Below are 17,936 nucleotides of genomic sequence, written 5' to 3' on the forward strand. Positions count from 1 at the left end.
TGCTCGCTTATTGAATTTCTAATTCTCATGGATATAAGATTCAACCTCTACAAGAATAGATTTATAGTTTAGATAGCTAATCTATAGATAACTTACATTCTAAATGCAAATAAAAAAGGATTAGGGAATCTTCAATATCGTATAATAGCAGATCCGCCCCTAGTATCTAGGGGATCTGTATTCAATGGGTTGTATAATGGGCATAAAAATAGTTTACACCCATTCAAAGAAATAAATCTAAAACAAAACAGCCTAAAACCATTCCAGGTCCAAAGTGAAGCTTCTTCAAAAACAAGACCTGAATCAGTTTCGTAATTATTGAGAACTTAAGTTTCAGACAAAAATATGATTATTGAGGTGTGTTTGTATTGTTAGCAGCACTATCAAATTGAGCAGTAATTTTATTGATTAAAACCTCCAAAACTTTCCAATGTTTAGTATAAAAACAGAAAGATAGTTATTTTTATTTAAGATTTTTCGTAAATGAGATTATTTTGCTAATAGGCATCCCCACTCCCCTGACTCCCCCTCTGGAAAATAGCTTTAAACCACCACAGGACCAATGGTCTTTTCTCAAAAAAAGCATAGCCTGTGGATCTTTTTTCACTCTACCTTATATTATAGATTAAAGATTAGTCGATTTATTATTACTTGGATGTTGCGCCAGATTTTTATGTACTCTGATAAAGAAATACTTGCAGCTGACTAAAATAACGATAACCCCCATCCACACCTATCCCCTCCCCTCCTTGTGAATGAACTAACTAAACAATAAATGAGGTCCATGTAGCAAGCTATATTGACGACACATTCTATATTCATCATTACATCGTAAAGGAATTAGACAATAACGCCAGAAACTAATAAACTAGTTCTCTATTCTAAACTAGCTTAAATAAAAAGAAGAAGAAACCCAAACAAACATTCAAAATAGATTCTTTCAAAAGCGGTTCCCAGATTCTTTGAAACTGTACCAGTTACATTACTGTAACAGTTAATAGTCTATTTGGTGTAAACTTCTAAAGTGATGTGAACATGCACGGAGCAGAGACTTTAGAAATGGAATAAAGAGTGTTTCATTCCAGGGAGGGAGGGGACATTAGGCTGTTTATTACACTAGTCTCCATAGTCTTATAATAATGTTTTTTTTTCTATTCGTTGGCTTAACAACCTTAGGGACTTATATTGAATTTTTATTGGTTGGTTCATTTAGTTGAGTGTCCAATCTTTCAACCACTAAATGTAATCTACAGAAAGGGTAATTTTATCCTGATATTACATCAATATATCGGTTATTGTCTTATCCCTTTAGATCCCTGGTTTTATTCATGTAATCTGATAGCCTGATATCTAGTTGCCGAATGTGTACGCAGTTTCCTGAGTGTTTCCTCATCCTAGCTCAATATTTACTACTAGCTAAAAAAGCTTCAAACTTCAAAAAAAAAAATCAAAATTTAAAAAATTCAAATTTATAATGTATATTGTATAAATCGTTTACACATTCAAATTTTGATTTTTTTAAGGGAAGTTTGAAGATTTGTAGCTAGTAGTAAATATTGAGCGAGGATGAGGAAACACCCAGGAAACTGCGTACACATTCGGCAACTAGATATCAGGCTATCTGTAATCTAATCTCTCGATGAACTGAAATTTAATTTCCGAATGTATACACAGTTTCCTCGGTGTTTCCTCATCCTATCCCAATATTTACTACTAACTAAAAAGCTTCAAACTTCCCAAAAAAAATCTAAATTTAAAAAAATTAAATTTGAATGTATATTGTTTAAACCTTTATACATTCAAATTTTGATTTTTTGGAAGTTTTAGCTATAAGTAAATATTGAGATAGGATGAGGAACACCAAGGAAACTGTGTACACATTAGGAAATTAAATTTCAGTTCATCTCTATTTCTGTATTTGTAATCAGTGATACAAGGATACGTCAATAGGGAGGAATTGAAACACCAATGAAAGATGTGCTGTCTGACTCTGATTATGACGTAAAAAAATTAGCTAATGAGAGGCCAGTATACACTGTAATTAACCGATGGTAAAATTTGTAGTGGCCTCTCATTGGCTAATTTTTTTACGTCATTATCAGAGTCAGACACTTTTACTAGGTTCATATTTTTCATTTCTTGGAAATTTAACAAAGATGAAAAGGGACAAATTATTGGTTGAAAAGGTTAGATAAAGCTAGTTTGAACAAACCATTAATAAATCAATAAAAGTACCCAAAGTTTTTGTGTCATTGAATAGGATAATGTGGTTATAAAACTTTGGGTCCAACTCCAGTGTCACTCCCCCCCCCCCCCCTGCGCACATTGACAAATAAAAAGCAGTTTTACTTCATTATGCATGAATGCTAATGAAGTCACTATTTGAGTTGTAAATTGTAATTGCTAATATAACACATTTTGTATATAATATAATTGGAGAGTTGAAGGTGCTATTTGTTAATACTCAAAAAGAGTTTAAATCCATTGATACAATTCTTAAAAAACGATCGAATATGTCCTATCATTGTATCCCTGAATAGTAATACATTAAAAAAAGGTTTGGGGAGCATCTTTTATTCAACCCACCCAAGGTCATATAATACCCATGGGTAAAACTCCACATCATAGATCTCAGGGAGGTTGGGGATATTGGACTGTAAATTGCATTGGTACCCAAAGTTTTTAAAACTATCTGTGTCCAAACTTTTCGTCCAATTATTAATCTACAATAAAAATCCCCAAGATTGTTTAGTTGGGGACTAATGTTCGTTTGAGATGTATATAAATTTATCGTCCCTTGTCTTATCCCTTAAGATCCCTAATTGATCTAGATAAATAGGAAGATAATTGAGATCTAGAAAAAGCGATGATTAGATAGATTGTTAGATAGAAAAATTTTTAAAGTTAGATCAATATTTAGCTAGATGTACAAATGAATAGAACGAAAGACTTTTAATAGTAAAGTAAGATTTTTCCAAACAAAACTAGAAAAAAACAGATTTGAAATATTTAAGTAAAACCATAGAGAGGGAAGGGTTCAAACAACTGTATGTCCCCAACCAGTGGACCATGTGCTGACTTTTAATTGAGTTTTGAATACCAGCTAATAGCATCGTAAATATTAACACTGTCGAGTCGCTAAAAAAGAGCATTAAGCAATTTTCTAGCCGACAAAGATAGATTGCAAGAAAGCTGGATAGATAGATAATATTATTATTAATATGTATTAAGTCGGATATCCCCTACAAAATTATCAAATGTTTATGCTATGTTTGTCTAACAGAAAGCTTGGATAGCCAGAAGGATATACAGAGATAGATAGCAAGAAAGCTGGATAGATAGATAATATTGACACTATTAAGTCAGATATCCCCCTACAAAATCTCTCAAATATTAATGCTATGGTCGTATAACAAAAAAACTTGGATAGACATAAGGACATACAGAGCTAGATAGCAAGAAAGCTGGATAGATAGATAGTATTGTCACTATTAAGTCAGATATACCCCTACAAAATCTCTCAAATGTTTATGCTATGTTCGTCTGACAAACAATTAAAATCAGCGGGAGTTCTAACACGAACCAACATAGCAAAAGGTGTTTATGTAACAAAGATCTTTTGTTTTTAACTTTATGCATGTCTACATAACAACTTTTATATTCAAAATTAAATTTGTCCGTCAGTCTATCGTCTAGAGATGTAAATGCATGGTACTACAGTAAAGTGCATCAATATTAAGAAGGGGAACGACTTGGCTTGGCTAACCATTAGACCCTTCTTCTCATTACTATGTACAAAAAAAATAAAACAAGGTTCTCCGAATCAAAATTTGCTTTTCTTTTGAGTGCTAAATACCAAATATAATGTACAAATGTGTAGAAAATGATACGCTGGTCACTTTATTTCGGTGAATTGTACTAAAAGTTCAGTATCATTCATTCTTCTTCTTATTGTATTCTATCTTAGCCTGTTTAATAATGTTTTGCCAGGTATAGGTGTTGGCAGATGTCCTGGTAGTTGGCAAAGGTTACAGAGATTTCTTTGAATGATTATAAACATGTAACTTTTCAGGTAAAGTTTCAATATAATGGACAGCAGCTTCGCCACTAAGAGCTATGATGCACTGGGTATTTAAAGTTTATTTTCATAAAAAAATTCCCTGATTCAATTTTGGTTATAACCTCATAATCTATTAATCTTTCAAATTTTAGTGGTTTTGGATAAACACTCTTAACCCAATACAATAGGAATCTGTAATCATAATGGATATATTACACTTGGATACACAATTTGTATCAAAATAATGGATATATTATACTTGGATACACAATATGTATCAAAATAATAGATATATTACACTTGGATACACAATATGTATCAAAATAATGGATATATTATACTTGGATACACAATATGTATCAAAATAATGGATATATTATACTTGGATACACAATATGTATCAAAATAATGGATATATTACACTTGGATACACAATATGTATCAAAATAATGGATATATTATACTTGGATACACAATATGTATCAAAATAATGGATATATTACACTTGGATACACAATATGTATCAAAATAATGGATATATTACTCTTGGATATACAATTTGTATCAAAATAATGGATATATTACTCTTGGATATACAATTTGTATCAAAATAATGGATATATTACACTTGGATACACAATTTGTATCAAAATAATGGATATATTATACTTGGATACACAATATGTATCAAAATAATGGATATATTACACTTAGATACACAATATGTATCAAAATAATGGATATATTATACTTGGATACTCAATATGTATAAAAATAAGGGATATAATAGAGTTGGACCCACAGTATGTATCAAAATAAATATATTACACTTGGATACGCAATATGCATCAAAATAAAGGATATATTACACTTAGATACACAATATGTATCAAGATAATGGATATATTACACTTGGATACACAATATGTATCAAAATAATGGATATATTACACTTGGATACGCAATATGTATCAAAATAATGGATATATTACACTTAGATACACAATATGTATCAAAATAATGGATATAATAGAGTTGGATACACAATGTGTATCAAAATAATGGATATATTACACTTGGATACACAATATGTGTCAAAATAATGGATATATTACACTTGGATACACAATATGTATCAAAATAATGGATATATTATATTTGGATACACGTTATGTAATAAAATAATGGATATTCACAAAAGCTTCAATCTTACTTAAAAACAGATTGAACCTCTATCATAAATAGCAGCTAAAAATAAATTATTTGTATTTTCACAGGAAACTTTAATGAATGGTTGCTAAGACTATCTATTGCAAAAGTAGAAACAAAATATTGTTCCTTGATCATACAAATATTTTAAAATGTTGTTTCACAGGAGGAATACCATTTATTTGCACTGTACAATTTCAATCACAAAATGTTGCCCCATATCTCAGGTTTTAAATTAGAAATTTCATCATTGGTTAATGCATATACATTGCACCATGGTGGGCCAAAAAATTTTGGGGTAAGAAAATTCAAGTGGACCAAAAACCAAACCTTAGATTAAATAGTCAGGTAGAAAGTATGTTGTATAGAACATTTTTGGCATGAGCTCCATGTCAAAAAATAAGAAAACTAATTCAACATAGGTTGGTCAGGTTCGTGAATCCTAACCAAAGCTTACTCATTGATATCATTGACGTCCTTTTGTATACATATTTGATATCCCATTATATAACCTTTTTTGTCTGTGGCGAAGGATCTCTGTAACCACTGAACCGATATGAATCTCCTTCACAGAGAAGCTTCTCATAGGTAGAGTGAAGGTTTTTAACTATTTTTAAAACAATTTACTCAGATTAAAAGGGGGATCGGCTTTTCCAACTCCCACCTGAAGTGCCCCTAGAGGCTCTAAGGGTCGTAGCCGCTAGTAACTTAAAATTTACTATCGTCCTTTCAGAAAAAAAAAACTGATTCCTCATTTAACCACAAAAATAGTTTCTTAGAAATAAAATTCAATTAAAGCTTATTCTGGACTTTAAAATGACGTCTTTGTCTACTTATGAAAATAATTGTCCTAGTTTAATATTTTAATCTTCATTATGTAAAAGCCAATTTTGCAAGGATCTAAAGGGATAAAATAATGGCCGATAAATTGGCGAACATCTCCAACGATTATACACAAAATAACCCCTTCTGTAGATTAGAATTTGTGGTTGAAACGTATTGACACTTACCTTAATAAACAAAACAATCAATATTCAATAAAAGTCCCCAAGGATGTTCAATCAACGAATAAGAAAACGTTGTTATTATACTTTGGGGACTAATGTAATAAACAGCCCAATGCAATTTTCCCCTCTGCAATTTTGAGTAGAGGAAAATGTTGTATTATTTTGTTTTCTTGTTAAAAACTGAATTTCATGAACCCTATTTTTCTACAGAGGTCATCTCTAAAGATTATTATTATCTAAAATTTCTAACAAAACAATAATCAAAGATTTGTTTTAAATTAAAACTAAATTTATTTAATCCTTATATAACAGTAACAAGATTTTTCTGTCTGTCTGTCTGTTTACGTTGAGAGTTACAAGTTTTTTTAGGTCACAGGGAGGTTTATTTTATCTACATTCATGGCGGGTACCTCCCCGTCCAGAGAAATTTCGCCTAGCAAACATTAAAACTCCCCTTCCTCCCCTAAAAAAAAATATTATGCCCTTGAGGCGTATCTGCTAGAGAATTAGATGATGGAGGGCTGGTTTCTGTATATATCTCATATCAAGATAGGGCTTAACTTTTAAGGTAATTTACCCACAATTCTTGTGTTGGTTTAAGCTATTTTCTTTAGGTGTTGAAAGCACCCCTCCCCATCCTAACCTTCCCAGAAAATTTTTTCCTTTTTAAAATAAAAATAAACAACTCGCTACATTACTTGGGTCGAAAAAAAGAACCCTTTCCCAAATTTTTATCAAGCAAAAACAATCTCGACGAAGTTACTAGTAGGTATAAAATTTAGTTTTTTTAGACGCAGAAATGTACTTTTGATTTAAGGGAGAGAATTTATTACAAGAAATGCATGAATAGGCCTATAGTATCATCGTAATTCACTTATAATATCAAAACTCACTGCAGATGTAGCCGTGTCTAGAACAGAAAGTTATCTTATTCTGAACCAGCGGCTACACCCCCTAGAGGCCTCTAGTGGCACTTAAAATATTTGTTTTTTTGTTCAAGTCTCTACGATACCTAGCTATGTTGCTTTCAAGTCTCTTTTCAAGTCACTACGATACCATGCAATGTTGCGTAGGAGTCTCTATACTTAAAATAAAAATTTCGATTTATTGTGATTTCTCTTGGTAGGGTGGTGGTACCCTCCCCCAAAATAGTTATAAACCTTCCTGGGACCTATGAGAAGCTAACCTGTTAAGGAGAACCCGATCGGTTTAGCGGTTAGCGTGATCCTTTGTTTCACACACACAAACAGACACACAGACAAACACACATATTGTTACTTTATTAGAAGGATTAATTTTAAAAAAATGGGTTTTTTGTCTGCCCTTTTTCTATCCCTGTTACCCTGATCTTTTATACAAATTCAAGAGCGTGATAATGGCTCAGCATTTTGTGTATTGAAAAGAAATATTAAACACCTCCTATTGGCTTCCCTCAATGCCAAAATAAATAAAATAGGGAACTAATTAGGTTCTTTTTTTACACACAAAAGACAGTCTAGCATTTAAAAAAACTGTCTGATAGGCGATAGTTAAAGTTAAACAAATTATACTTATGTAGAAGTCTAATGTAATTTTCATCAAAATTACAACGAAATACTTTTTAAATGTTTCAGCTTTACACAGGAAAATTACGTTTTGAAATACAGGAAAGGTTTTGTGATTTTTATTTGAAATTTATTAATAAAAAAATACTAGTAGATTAAACTATCATAAAAAAACGACTGACAATGATTCAGTGTGCTTATGTTCCAATTGAAAACGGCTAATAATTGTTAAAAACGGGCTTCTTTTTTTGCTTTTTGGTTTAGCATTATCCATGTAACTTCACAGGAGGAGAAAGATTATCAAAAACATTAACATTTGTAGAGTGTCAGAACTACAAAAAAGGTTTGAAATCAACATGTTGTGAACTAACGTACGAACATTCTGGTAGTGATTATAGAATTGCTATGCTTTCTAAATCATATGTAACTACTACAGAAATCACCATATCGAGTTAGGACAAATCTAAGATGCCTAAATTAACGATAAGTGCTATCCGTTACGTTTCCGTTATAAAAAAGCTTTGATTTAAAAAATGTATCGTAAAGTTTATCTGTCCATTGTGTTGATGTGCTGTGCTAAAAACAAGGATGCCTTTTTTCAAGAGAATCACAACTTTACAGAAAAAATAATATTGACTAAAGATTTTAAAGTCTACAACCTTAATGTTGCTTTTGTTTCTTGTATAATACCAGCGGCTACGCCACCTGATGTCTCAAGGAAAGGCGCTTGTAAAAAAGTGGACAAATATTTAAACGTTTGGCCAAACTATTCCGATTGAAGTCATATATCATTCTAATGTGACGTCAATCGGGATAGTTAGGCCAAATGTTGTAACTTTTCTCCACTTTTTTTGGAGACACTTTAAGCTGCTTAGCCTGTAGTGGCCCTTGATTGAATGGGCCGGGAAAAGGAACTTGATCCTTTACTTACAATATTAGTTTTAAAAAGAAAAGTGAAATGGGAAGAGGTTATTTCTTCTTAAGAGAGATTTCTTTAGTGATGTTGGCGACTTCCTTCGCTACAGACAGACAGGAAGACATTCTGCTACTTTTATATATAAGAATTATCAAATGACTAGGAACATGTCAATAACATTCTGTTGCATATCAACAGAAAGCCAAAAACATTACCAAGAAGGAGTAGACATTAAAGTAAAAGAATAGAGGGGCACGAGCTATATATAGATCTACCTACAGGGTGGGGACCCCGTTGCCGAATTTCAATTGGGACTTTGAATATCAGCTAATAGCGTCGGAAATATAAAAAACAGTCGAGTTGCTACTAAAGAACAGAAAGGAACACAGTAAAAGTGTCTGACTGATTATGACGTAACAAAAAAAAATAGCCAATGAGAGGCCACTATAAATTTTACCATTGGTCAATAATACCCTCTCATTGGCTAATTTTTTTTGTTACATCATAATCAGTCAGACACTTTTACTGTGTTCACAGAAAGTAATTTTCTAGAAGACGAAAAAGGTCCACAACACTTGAGCCAGTTAGATGTCTTAGTTTTACACATGTACTTACACATTTATTGAGTAGAGAATCGTCGCTGCTAAAAAAAATCCTTAGCTAACCGCAACTATTGGAGAGCAAAGGTTTCTTAGTTCTGTGCGCCAAAAACTGTCGGACTTATCAAGGATAGCATTACAGAAATGTGTACAGTTTGTTTTGTGTATCTTTTATATAGATTTTGTTTAGATATGTGCATATTTAGAATTAGTTGTAACAGTGATTTCATGATTGTATTGAACACTTTGATATAGTTATTTATAAGTATTGTAGACAGCTTACTATGGATATTAGGATGAAAAAAATATAATGAGATTAAAACCAGTTTTGTAAACCTTAAGGGTCGAAGGAACTACTGGCTGTCAAAATTGGTACTAATTTTATTATTAATTAATTTTTATTTTAATGTTAGTGGAAAATTGTCTGTAATACGATGCTATCTATAATTATTCAGTTTTAATCCAGCGAATATATATATATTTCTGTATTGAAGAAGCCTTACTAGAAAAATCATTAGACTTTACTCTCTTGTTTTTCATTAGGGCCTTAGAAGTGGAGATGTATTCGGTTGAAAAGTTTATTTGCATTATAAATTAAAAGAATAAATGTAACTTTCCCCTCAAAGCAGGTAGCCTGTCCCGATTTTGTATTTGGTCCTTGAAATCAGTATAGCGTCGAAAATATAAACACAGCCGAGTCCATATAATAGAACAAAAAGCAATATTCTAGCAGACAAAACTCTCTATATTTATTGTCTATTTTTTGCAGACAACCGGTTCTAAGCCAAGCCATATTTCAAAGGTGAATCTTCTCCCATGATTTTTCAGTATGGCTAAGTACCGGTTTAAATCCGGCAAATATTAATCGGTTTTGAAGCCATTATGGAAATCTTAACTATAGATTGAACTTTAATACAAGGGTTTAATTTTGACTGAAATAACTATTTTTGGGGATTATTGTTTCTTTCGATTTGAAAAATGCTAATTGAACAAACTGTATAAAAATCTGCAAAATTCATCGTTTAATAGTACATTTTTAGGTTAAAGCGAATATATGCATTTCATTTTGGTAAGTGAGAATGAAAAAAGTCTTCGTGTAAAGTACAGTTTAGTTTTATAACAACACTTTTCTAGATGTTCTTTACATTAAGATCTCTAAATGGCATACAATTGTATACCAATCAATTTTATTTGTCTATATTTACAATGTAAATAATAAAATTTTAGATTTTATTCATTTAATATATTTTTTATTTTGTAAAGGTTTGGTGATTTTATCATAACATAAATTAGTAATGTCAACACAAATTATTTTTACATGACTTATTCTTTATTACTTAAATTTTTTAAACTTAAAACATATACAATTGTTTCAATATGAAATGTATTTTAACATTTGAACATTAAAAGAAAAATTATTAGAATTAATAGAATTAATATCATGTAATATACAAGTATATTTTTATCAATTTATTAACATAATATTAAACATTAAAAAGAATTTCTTATCAATATGATAATAGTTATTTCTCGTATCGTATTATAAACGGCTTTCCGCGGATATAGAATGTACAATTATAAGATTAAAACTAGTTTTTTTAGCCCCGTGGTGCCGAAGGCACCGGCTAAAAAAACTAGTTTTAATCTTATGATTGTACATTTCTATATTCGTAGAAAACTGGATATAATACGATGCTAGACATAGTTTTTTCGTATGGATGAGAACCGGTTCCTATCCACCGGATTCGAATGAATACGAGAAAATTTTAAACGAACTAATCAGTAAATCAGTTTACAACTTCGGTAAAACATGGGAAAGGCAAATGACGATGAACGGATGTGCAGATTGAAATTAATGGTTGAAAACTTTGGACACTACTAGTTTTAAAAAGCTAATCAAATAAAAGAATCCTAGGTTTATGAGTCAACGAATAAGATAACGATGTTATAAAACTTTGGGTACTAGTGTAATTTACAGTCCCATTCCTCCCTGAATACCGATATGGAAGACAGGTATATCTCAGGGAGGGAGGGGACATTGGAAAATTAAAAACGCTGGTACCCTGTTTCGGAACGCAATGCCTAGCCGTTCTCGAAATCTTATCTCGAAGCCTCCCGAATGACCAACATAGTGAAGTTTACGAATGTGTATTTATTACCATGAAAACAGTAAGTCTAAAACAAAAATATAAGAATTAATTACATAAAATTAATTGTTATTATTTTTTTAGCATCGAGGTTGCGTGATTTTAATTTAATAAAAAATATGAATTTTCTAAAAAACTTAAAATTGGCACGAATCATATTAAATCGCATCAGAAATTGATAATTTTAGAATAAAATAATCAACATTATAAAAGTAAATATTCGTATATCAAAACTTAGCAGTTAAATGGTCTATTTGTTGAAAAATTAATGATCTAAATTTCTTCATAAAATTGTACCATTCTACGCTTATTTTCAAGAATTAAAAGATAAATTCTTACCACATATGATGTCAAACTAAGCAGGAAGGCTTATTTGAGATCTTCCACATATCAGAGCGCATGTATATTCAAGCAATACATTATTTTCATTCACGTAGCTCCTCACATGGGAATTATCAAAGGAAAAGTGCGCGTCTCTTTTGTTTGTTTACAAGCCACGCGCGGAGATAGTTAGGAATGCCGCGTAACACACTCATTCTCTGGGGAATTCTGGTGTTAGGAAAAAAGGGATTAATGGGTTCGAACTTGCCGGGGAATACAAGAAATACATACCGACACATACCCAAAGTTTTATAACCACGTTAACTTATCTTTGGATCAAAAACTTTGAGTCCTTGATTGAATTGTTTTCTACTGAAGTACCAATACTTTGTTTCTTCATTGAGAATGTTAACAAATTCATCATCCATTGTCTTATCCCGTTAGGTCCCTGTTTACATCTGTACACATAATTTAATAATTATGATGATTGTGTATCTTTCAGCCAGTAGGTATCCATAATTCCTTTTCCTAATGGATAATGGATATATATCACATGGATATTGCGATAGATTCTCGCATTTCTGATAAAATGTATATTCCCAGCTGGCTAATATAAGGATACCCCCACCTGCCCCGTATTACTTTACCACATCCCTTCTCTTGACCATGGAGGAACGTATTGAGCAATATCTAAGGACTATATTAGCAACCTATATTGACTACAAAGATTATCCTGACACAATATCCACATATTTTATATCCATTCCTTTGACATCAATTTTGCCTCTGTGCTCCACAATAAATCCTCCCGTATTGTCCAGGAACAGTTTAGTCTCCGGAGTTATCTGAGGCAGAATTATACATTGTTATAATACCTTATATATTGGATGATTTAATTAAAAATTATCTTAGGGTAGGTGTGTTATTTTGGATTGGCATTCCCTTTGGGTGCTGCTGTTAGTGAAATAGAAGGTATTAATTAATAATTTAAGTAGAGGTTGCGACTATATAAATTAATGGCTTTGTATATTAGAAGGGCTGGGAAATCCTTTCCAGTAACTATGTAAAGCTTCCTTAATATAAAAAACTCCAACGGTTCAGTAGTTATTTAAATCTTAAGCTTCAGACAAAAACTTCATTAAATAATAGTGTACCTGTATTTTGAGAGGTTGGCCGGTGGACTGCATTCTGGAAGCTACATTCACAGTGTCTCCAAACAAACAATATCTAAATATAAAAGTAATAGAATGTATATGTCTGTATGTGAATAAAATGGCCAGTAGACTGAATTGTGGAGGCTACATTCACAGTGTCTCCAAACAAACAATATCTAATTATACAAGTAATATAATTTAACAAGAGTGAATTCTTGGGGCTTAAAGTTAGAACATTTTTCCGCTTATTTTTAATAAACTTTGTGACTGGGTACAACGTTCCTTTCTCCCAGGATTAATTTTAATTTCTCTACTACATTTTTACAAATATTGTCTCCTAGAAAGTAAAATTAGAATTTTCATACGTTATTTTGATTGTTAATACATATATTATATATAGATCTTCTTATTCTTTTTTATTTATTACCTAGATTTTAATTATAAAATTTGATGAAAAATTAATCGTACCTGGGCATGAGAGATCCGATGACACCAGCAGTTACTGCTCCTGTATGAATTCCAAACCTGAAAGAAAAATTCTTTTATTAATTTATATAACTAAAGGAAAATATTTTCAATATACGACAAATAAAATCATTTCTGCTGTAGATTAAAATTATTAGTTTTACAGTTTGAACATTAATAATTTGTAACCTACCAACTATTTCAAATTCAATTAAATTACCCATAGTTTTTGAGCAAACAGTTTGAAATAAATTGTTTGTAACCACTCAACCATTAAAATTCAATTAAATAAACCAAGGTTTTTAGGCAAACGAATAAGAATATGTGGTTTTAAAACCTTATGTACCAGTCCAATCTCCCAGGTAAAAGTGATTTTAATGAATTTTTTTGTACCTGATGTTCATTCTAAGCCTAGGATCATGGGGAACAGTAATTGTTTTTGATACGGCTACAAGATTCAGTGCTAAGTTGGCAATCTCCTAAATTATTACATTATTGTACATTAGCGGCTTCGCCCCTAGCCTCTAGGGGCTTTGCCCCAAGAGATGATAACAAAAAAAGTTAAGGTGAAATTCGTAAAAAAAATAAGAAAGACCAAGGAAATCTTCTACAAAAAAAAAGGACCAAGGATCTCCTTAAAAAAAATAGGGGAGGGATTTTTTTTGTTTTTTTTGGGGGGGGGGAGGGTTGGGGGTGTCCCACTCCCCAAGAAAATAGCCTAAAACCACCACAGAACCAGTAGGTATATTCCCTGAAGAGTAGAATCCGATCGATTCAGTGGTTACCGAGATCTTAAGCTTCAGACGGACGGACAGACATCAAGCTACTTTGTATTATAGATGACCAATAAAAAGGGAATTAATCCTATCAGCTTTAATTTCATTATCAGCGGAAGTGTATTTCTGTTTAGTGCCCTAGGAAAATGGGGATAGATGTCACCGCTTTTTGCCTACCTATTCTATTGACGTCATAGTAGAGGAAAAGAGAAAGGGAAGGGGAAAAGAAACCCCCTAGAAAAGAGTTAAGTTATAGGGTATTTCCTGACTTCAATAGAATAGGTAGGCCAAAAGCAGTGATATCTATCCCCATTTTTCTAGGGCACTATAGACAGCTACAGCGGAAGTTATAAATATACTGAATTGATAAATGTCAATTGTTCACTTAGATTCATGTAGGGCATAGGAAAAATTTTCTGGTTCTGAACTGTATCTTTTGATTAGTCATCTTTTTATACATATTGGAATGCTTAGTAAAATTTAACGGGAATGGGATAGATCAGTAACAAAGAAGTCGTCAGCCTTAAGAAATATTCATATAGATATTAAAATAGGTACGTGTTTTTTATAATAATAAAGTGATCTAAAGTGACCTTTGCATGGTCATCTCCGTTCTTGTTTGGTACTCCGGAGGCCACCATGTACGAATCCTTTATACTTTCAACCTAAAAGATAAAAAGAGACAAATAAAATTGATTGTAAAATATCAATCAGTTTTAATTATAGGGAAGTTTAAGTGTTAAGTTCGAATCTCGGCAGAAGCATTTGCAAAGAACAGGCACAACTCAATACAATGCACAGTTACGACTTCTAGACAAAAGTTATGAAGTCAAAGGGTTGGTTGCCTATACAATGTTTGGTCCTATATACCTTATATACATCATATTTATCAATTCTATCATCAAACAATTTATAGATTATATTAAGTGTTTGGAAAATCTGTATAGCATCCCAATTTTCTGTTAGCATCTTGAAGTTGTCTATCTCAGAAAATGCCACTGTAACTGCCTGAAGAAAAAAAATTTACAAAAATATATGACATTTTATAAATAGATCTCTAGTTTAATGCCATTGCCATGCCAGTGTTGACAGTTTATTATAAAGCTTTTAATAACTAATATTGTCTTTAGGCCTCTAGGTACACTTGAAGTGGGTGGGGGGGAAATTTGAGACCCCTAATTTCAAATCTAGTTTAAAAAGAAAAAGTAAAACCTTCACTCAAAATTAAAACCAATTCGGTTCAGCGATTAGCTAGATCCTTCGGAATAGACAGACAGATAAACATCCTGTTACTTTTATATAAGGATATGATTCTTCAGTGGAAAGCAAAGAGTAAAAATATACTAATAATAGGTCGGTATGCGGATCAATCTTCAATGTTACCTCAAAATATTCAGATGTTTTGTGGTTGTTTTTGTAGGCATTGGCTATTTCAGCTGGTAACATTTTATTCACCAATCTTTCTGCTTTCCTTCTTTCTTTCTAAAAACATATTTTAGTATTATTAAATATATATTTTTTTAAATTGCGAAACATAAAAAAATTAAGGATTGACAAAAAATAGACAAAAAAATATGTAAATATACCCAATCTTATGATATACAAATTACCCATTCTGTAGATCAAATCATTGTTAGAAAAGATTGGACAACGCTTATTTGTTATCAAGGTTTAATGAAGTACCCAAAGAATTTAATGCACTTAGGCAATGAAATAATATGTTTATGATCTATTTGTTACCAGTATGGGATTAAAAACACACCATTAGGAGAAAAAACTTTTTAATATGCATACTAATTGTTAAAGTTTACCTTTAAATCTGAAGCTTTGCTTTTGACATTTCTGGAGAATATTTGTGAAGCCCTGACACCGCTGAAAATAATCCAAAGCAGAAGTGGGGACATGGCAAATAGGGCTACAAGCACTACTATAGCAAGCACCTAGACAGTTAGATATTTAGTAGTGGGGACATAGCAAATAGGGCTACAAGCATTACTATAGCAAGCACCTAGACAGTTAGATATTTAGTAGTGGGGACATAACAAATAGGGCTACAACCACAACTATAGCAAGCACCTAGACAGATATATATTTAAGAGTGGGGACATAGTAAATAGGGCTACAAGCACTTAGACAGATGTATATTTAGTAGTGGGGACATAGCAAATAGGGCTACAAGCACAACTATAGCAAGCACTTAGACAGATATATTCAGTAGTGGGGACATAGCAAAAAGGGCTACAAGCACAACTATAGCAAGCACCTAGACAGTTAGATATTTAGTAGTGGGGACATAGCAAATAGGGCTACAAGCACAACTATAGCAAGCACCTAGACAGTTAGATATTTAGGAGTGGGGACATAGCAAATAGGGCTACAAGCACAACTATAGCAAGCACCTAGACAGTTAGATATTTAGTAGTGGGGACATAGCAAATAGGGCTACAAGCACAACTATAGCAAGCACCTAGATAGTTAGATATTTAGGAGTGGGGACATAGCATATAGGGTAAATCCAAATAATGTTAAAAGTAATTGGATCCATTTCTGTGTGTAGTAAATAAGATAAAAAGATTAATCCTTATGCTAATGTAATTGGATGAATGTCTGTCTGCGTGTAGTAAAAGACCTCTCTGACCACTTGATCGATATGTTTCTACTTTACCGTGAAGTTTCTTATATGTGCAGTTTGGGGTCATAACTAACTAGTGTAGGATCAACTCCCTCTTCACAAGGTCTTTGAAAAAATATAATGAAGTCAAGATGGACATATAAACATAAATTTAGTGATGGATAATTACACTTACCTGTGATCTATCAGCATCCAGTAATTCTGTTTTCAACCTTACTGTCATATTTTCTCTTGTTCGTCCTATTATCTGCTTTATATGATCTGTTACTCTACAAAATTATATATGTATATTGTTAACAGCGGTGGCACTATCCATTAGCAAGCACAAGAATCATTGGATGGACAAACGGACAAATTAAGATATACTTGTCTAAAATAGAAAAAAAGAGATATAATATGAATAAAAAATCATTGAAAAGTTATAAGAAGCTTATAGTGTTTAATAAAAAAATGACGTCATACAATACAAATAACCAATTATTGACCAATTGTAAAATGTATACTGGTCTATCATTGGTCATTTTATTGTATGATGTCATTATTTATCCTTCAAGAAAACAATAAACCTTAAAAGATAAGTGTTTATCTTTTTTTAAATGACTGTCAGACAGACGGAAACAATGTATAGACCAGAGGTACATATGTTATTAACATTTACCTAGCCTAAGCTAAAATAAAGCTACTGTGAAAATATGACGAATTGCCCCTTAAGAGGAGATGTCACGAAACCGACAATACCCAAACATTTTCTAAAAAGGAAATTTGATTGATTTTTACCTGATGGTATTAAAGTAGTAATCCAGTATTTTATCTCCTGTTAAAAATATATAGTTTAGCTTCTACATAAAATTAAAATCAGCTGTTTTGATAAAGTCAAAACTACAGTAATTAATAAATGGATATTTTATTACTTGGATGTTACAACAGATTTTTATGTTCTCTAGTAAAGTGAAACTCGCAGCGAGCTAAAATAATGATAACGCCCGTCCACCAGCTCTTTGTACCATCCCCTCTCCCCCTACTGGATGAACGAACTGACCAATATATTGCAATAAATGAGTACCATAGTAGCACCCTAAATTGAAGACCATTTTTCTCCTGTCATA

The 17,936-nt window shown here is 31.9% G+C and overlaps 1 protein-coding gene across 1 annotated transcript; it reads right to left on the bottom strand.

Moving 5' to 3' along the window:
* Nucleotides 1-12,531: 12,531 nt before the first annotated feature.
* On the bottom strand, nucleotides 12,532-17,647 carry LOC145314856 (receptor-type guanylate cyclase gcy-22-like). The gene is made up of 10 exons (XM_080154937.1): nucleotides 17,608-17,647; nucleotides 17,006-17,099; nucleotides 16,010-16,138; nucleotides 15,582-15,680; nucleotides 15,069-15,206; nucleotides 14,792-14,863; nucleotides 13,816-13,901; nucleotides 13,426-13,482; nucleotides 12,958-13,030; nucleotides 12,532-12,648 (listed from the first exon to the last, which is right to left on the bottom strand). The coding sequence occupies exons 2-10, from the start codon at nucleotides 17,051-17,053 to the stop codon at nucleotides 12,532-12,534; spliced, it is 819 nt and encodes a 272-aa protein (XP_080011063.1). The 5' UTR covers nucleotides 17,054-17,099; nucleotides 17,608-17,647.
* Nucleotides 17,648-17,936: the final 289 nt, after the last annotated feature.

This window comes from Acartia tonsa, chromosome 3 (genome assembly GCF_053477335.1).
Source record: "Acartia tonsa isolate MP-2025a chromosome 3, ASM5347733v1, whole genome shotgun sequence".
NCBI lineage: Eukaryota > Metazoa > Arthropoda > Copepoda > Calanoida > Acartiidae > Acartia > Acartia tonsa.

Bases quoted from the DNA above. Each gene is read 5' to 3' on its own strand.
- LOC145314856 (XM_080154937.1), bottom strand. From the start codon at position 17,053: ATGACAGTAAGGTTGAAAACAGAATTACTGGATGCTGATAGATCACAG. The intron at 16,139-17,005 runs GTAAGTGTAATT...CTAACTGTCTAG, and splicing joins TGGATGCTGATAGATCACAG to GTGCTTGCTATAGTAGTGCT. The intron at 13,902-14,791 runs GTCACTTTAGAT...GTAATAATTTAG, and splicing joins ACGGAGATGACCATGCAAAG to GAGATTGCCAACTTAGCACT.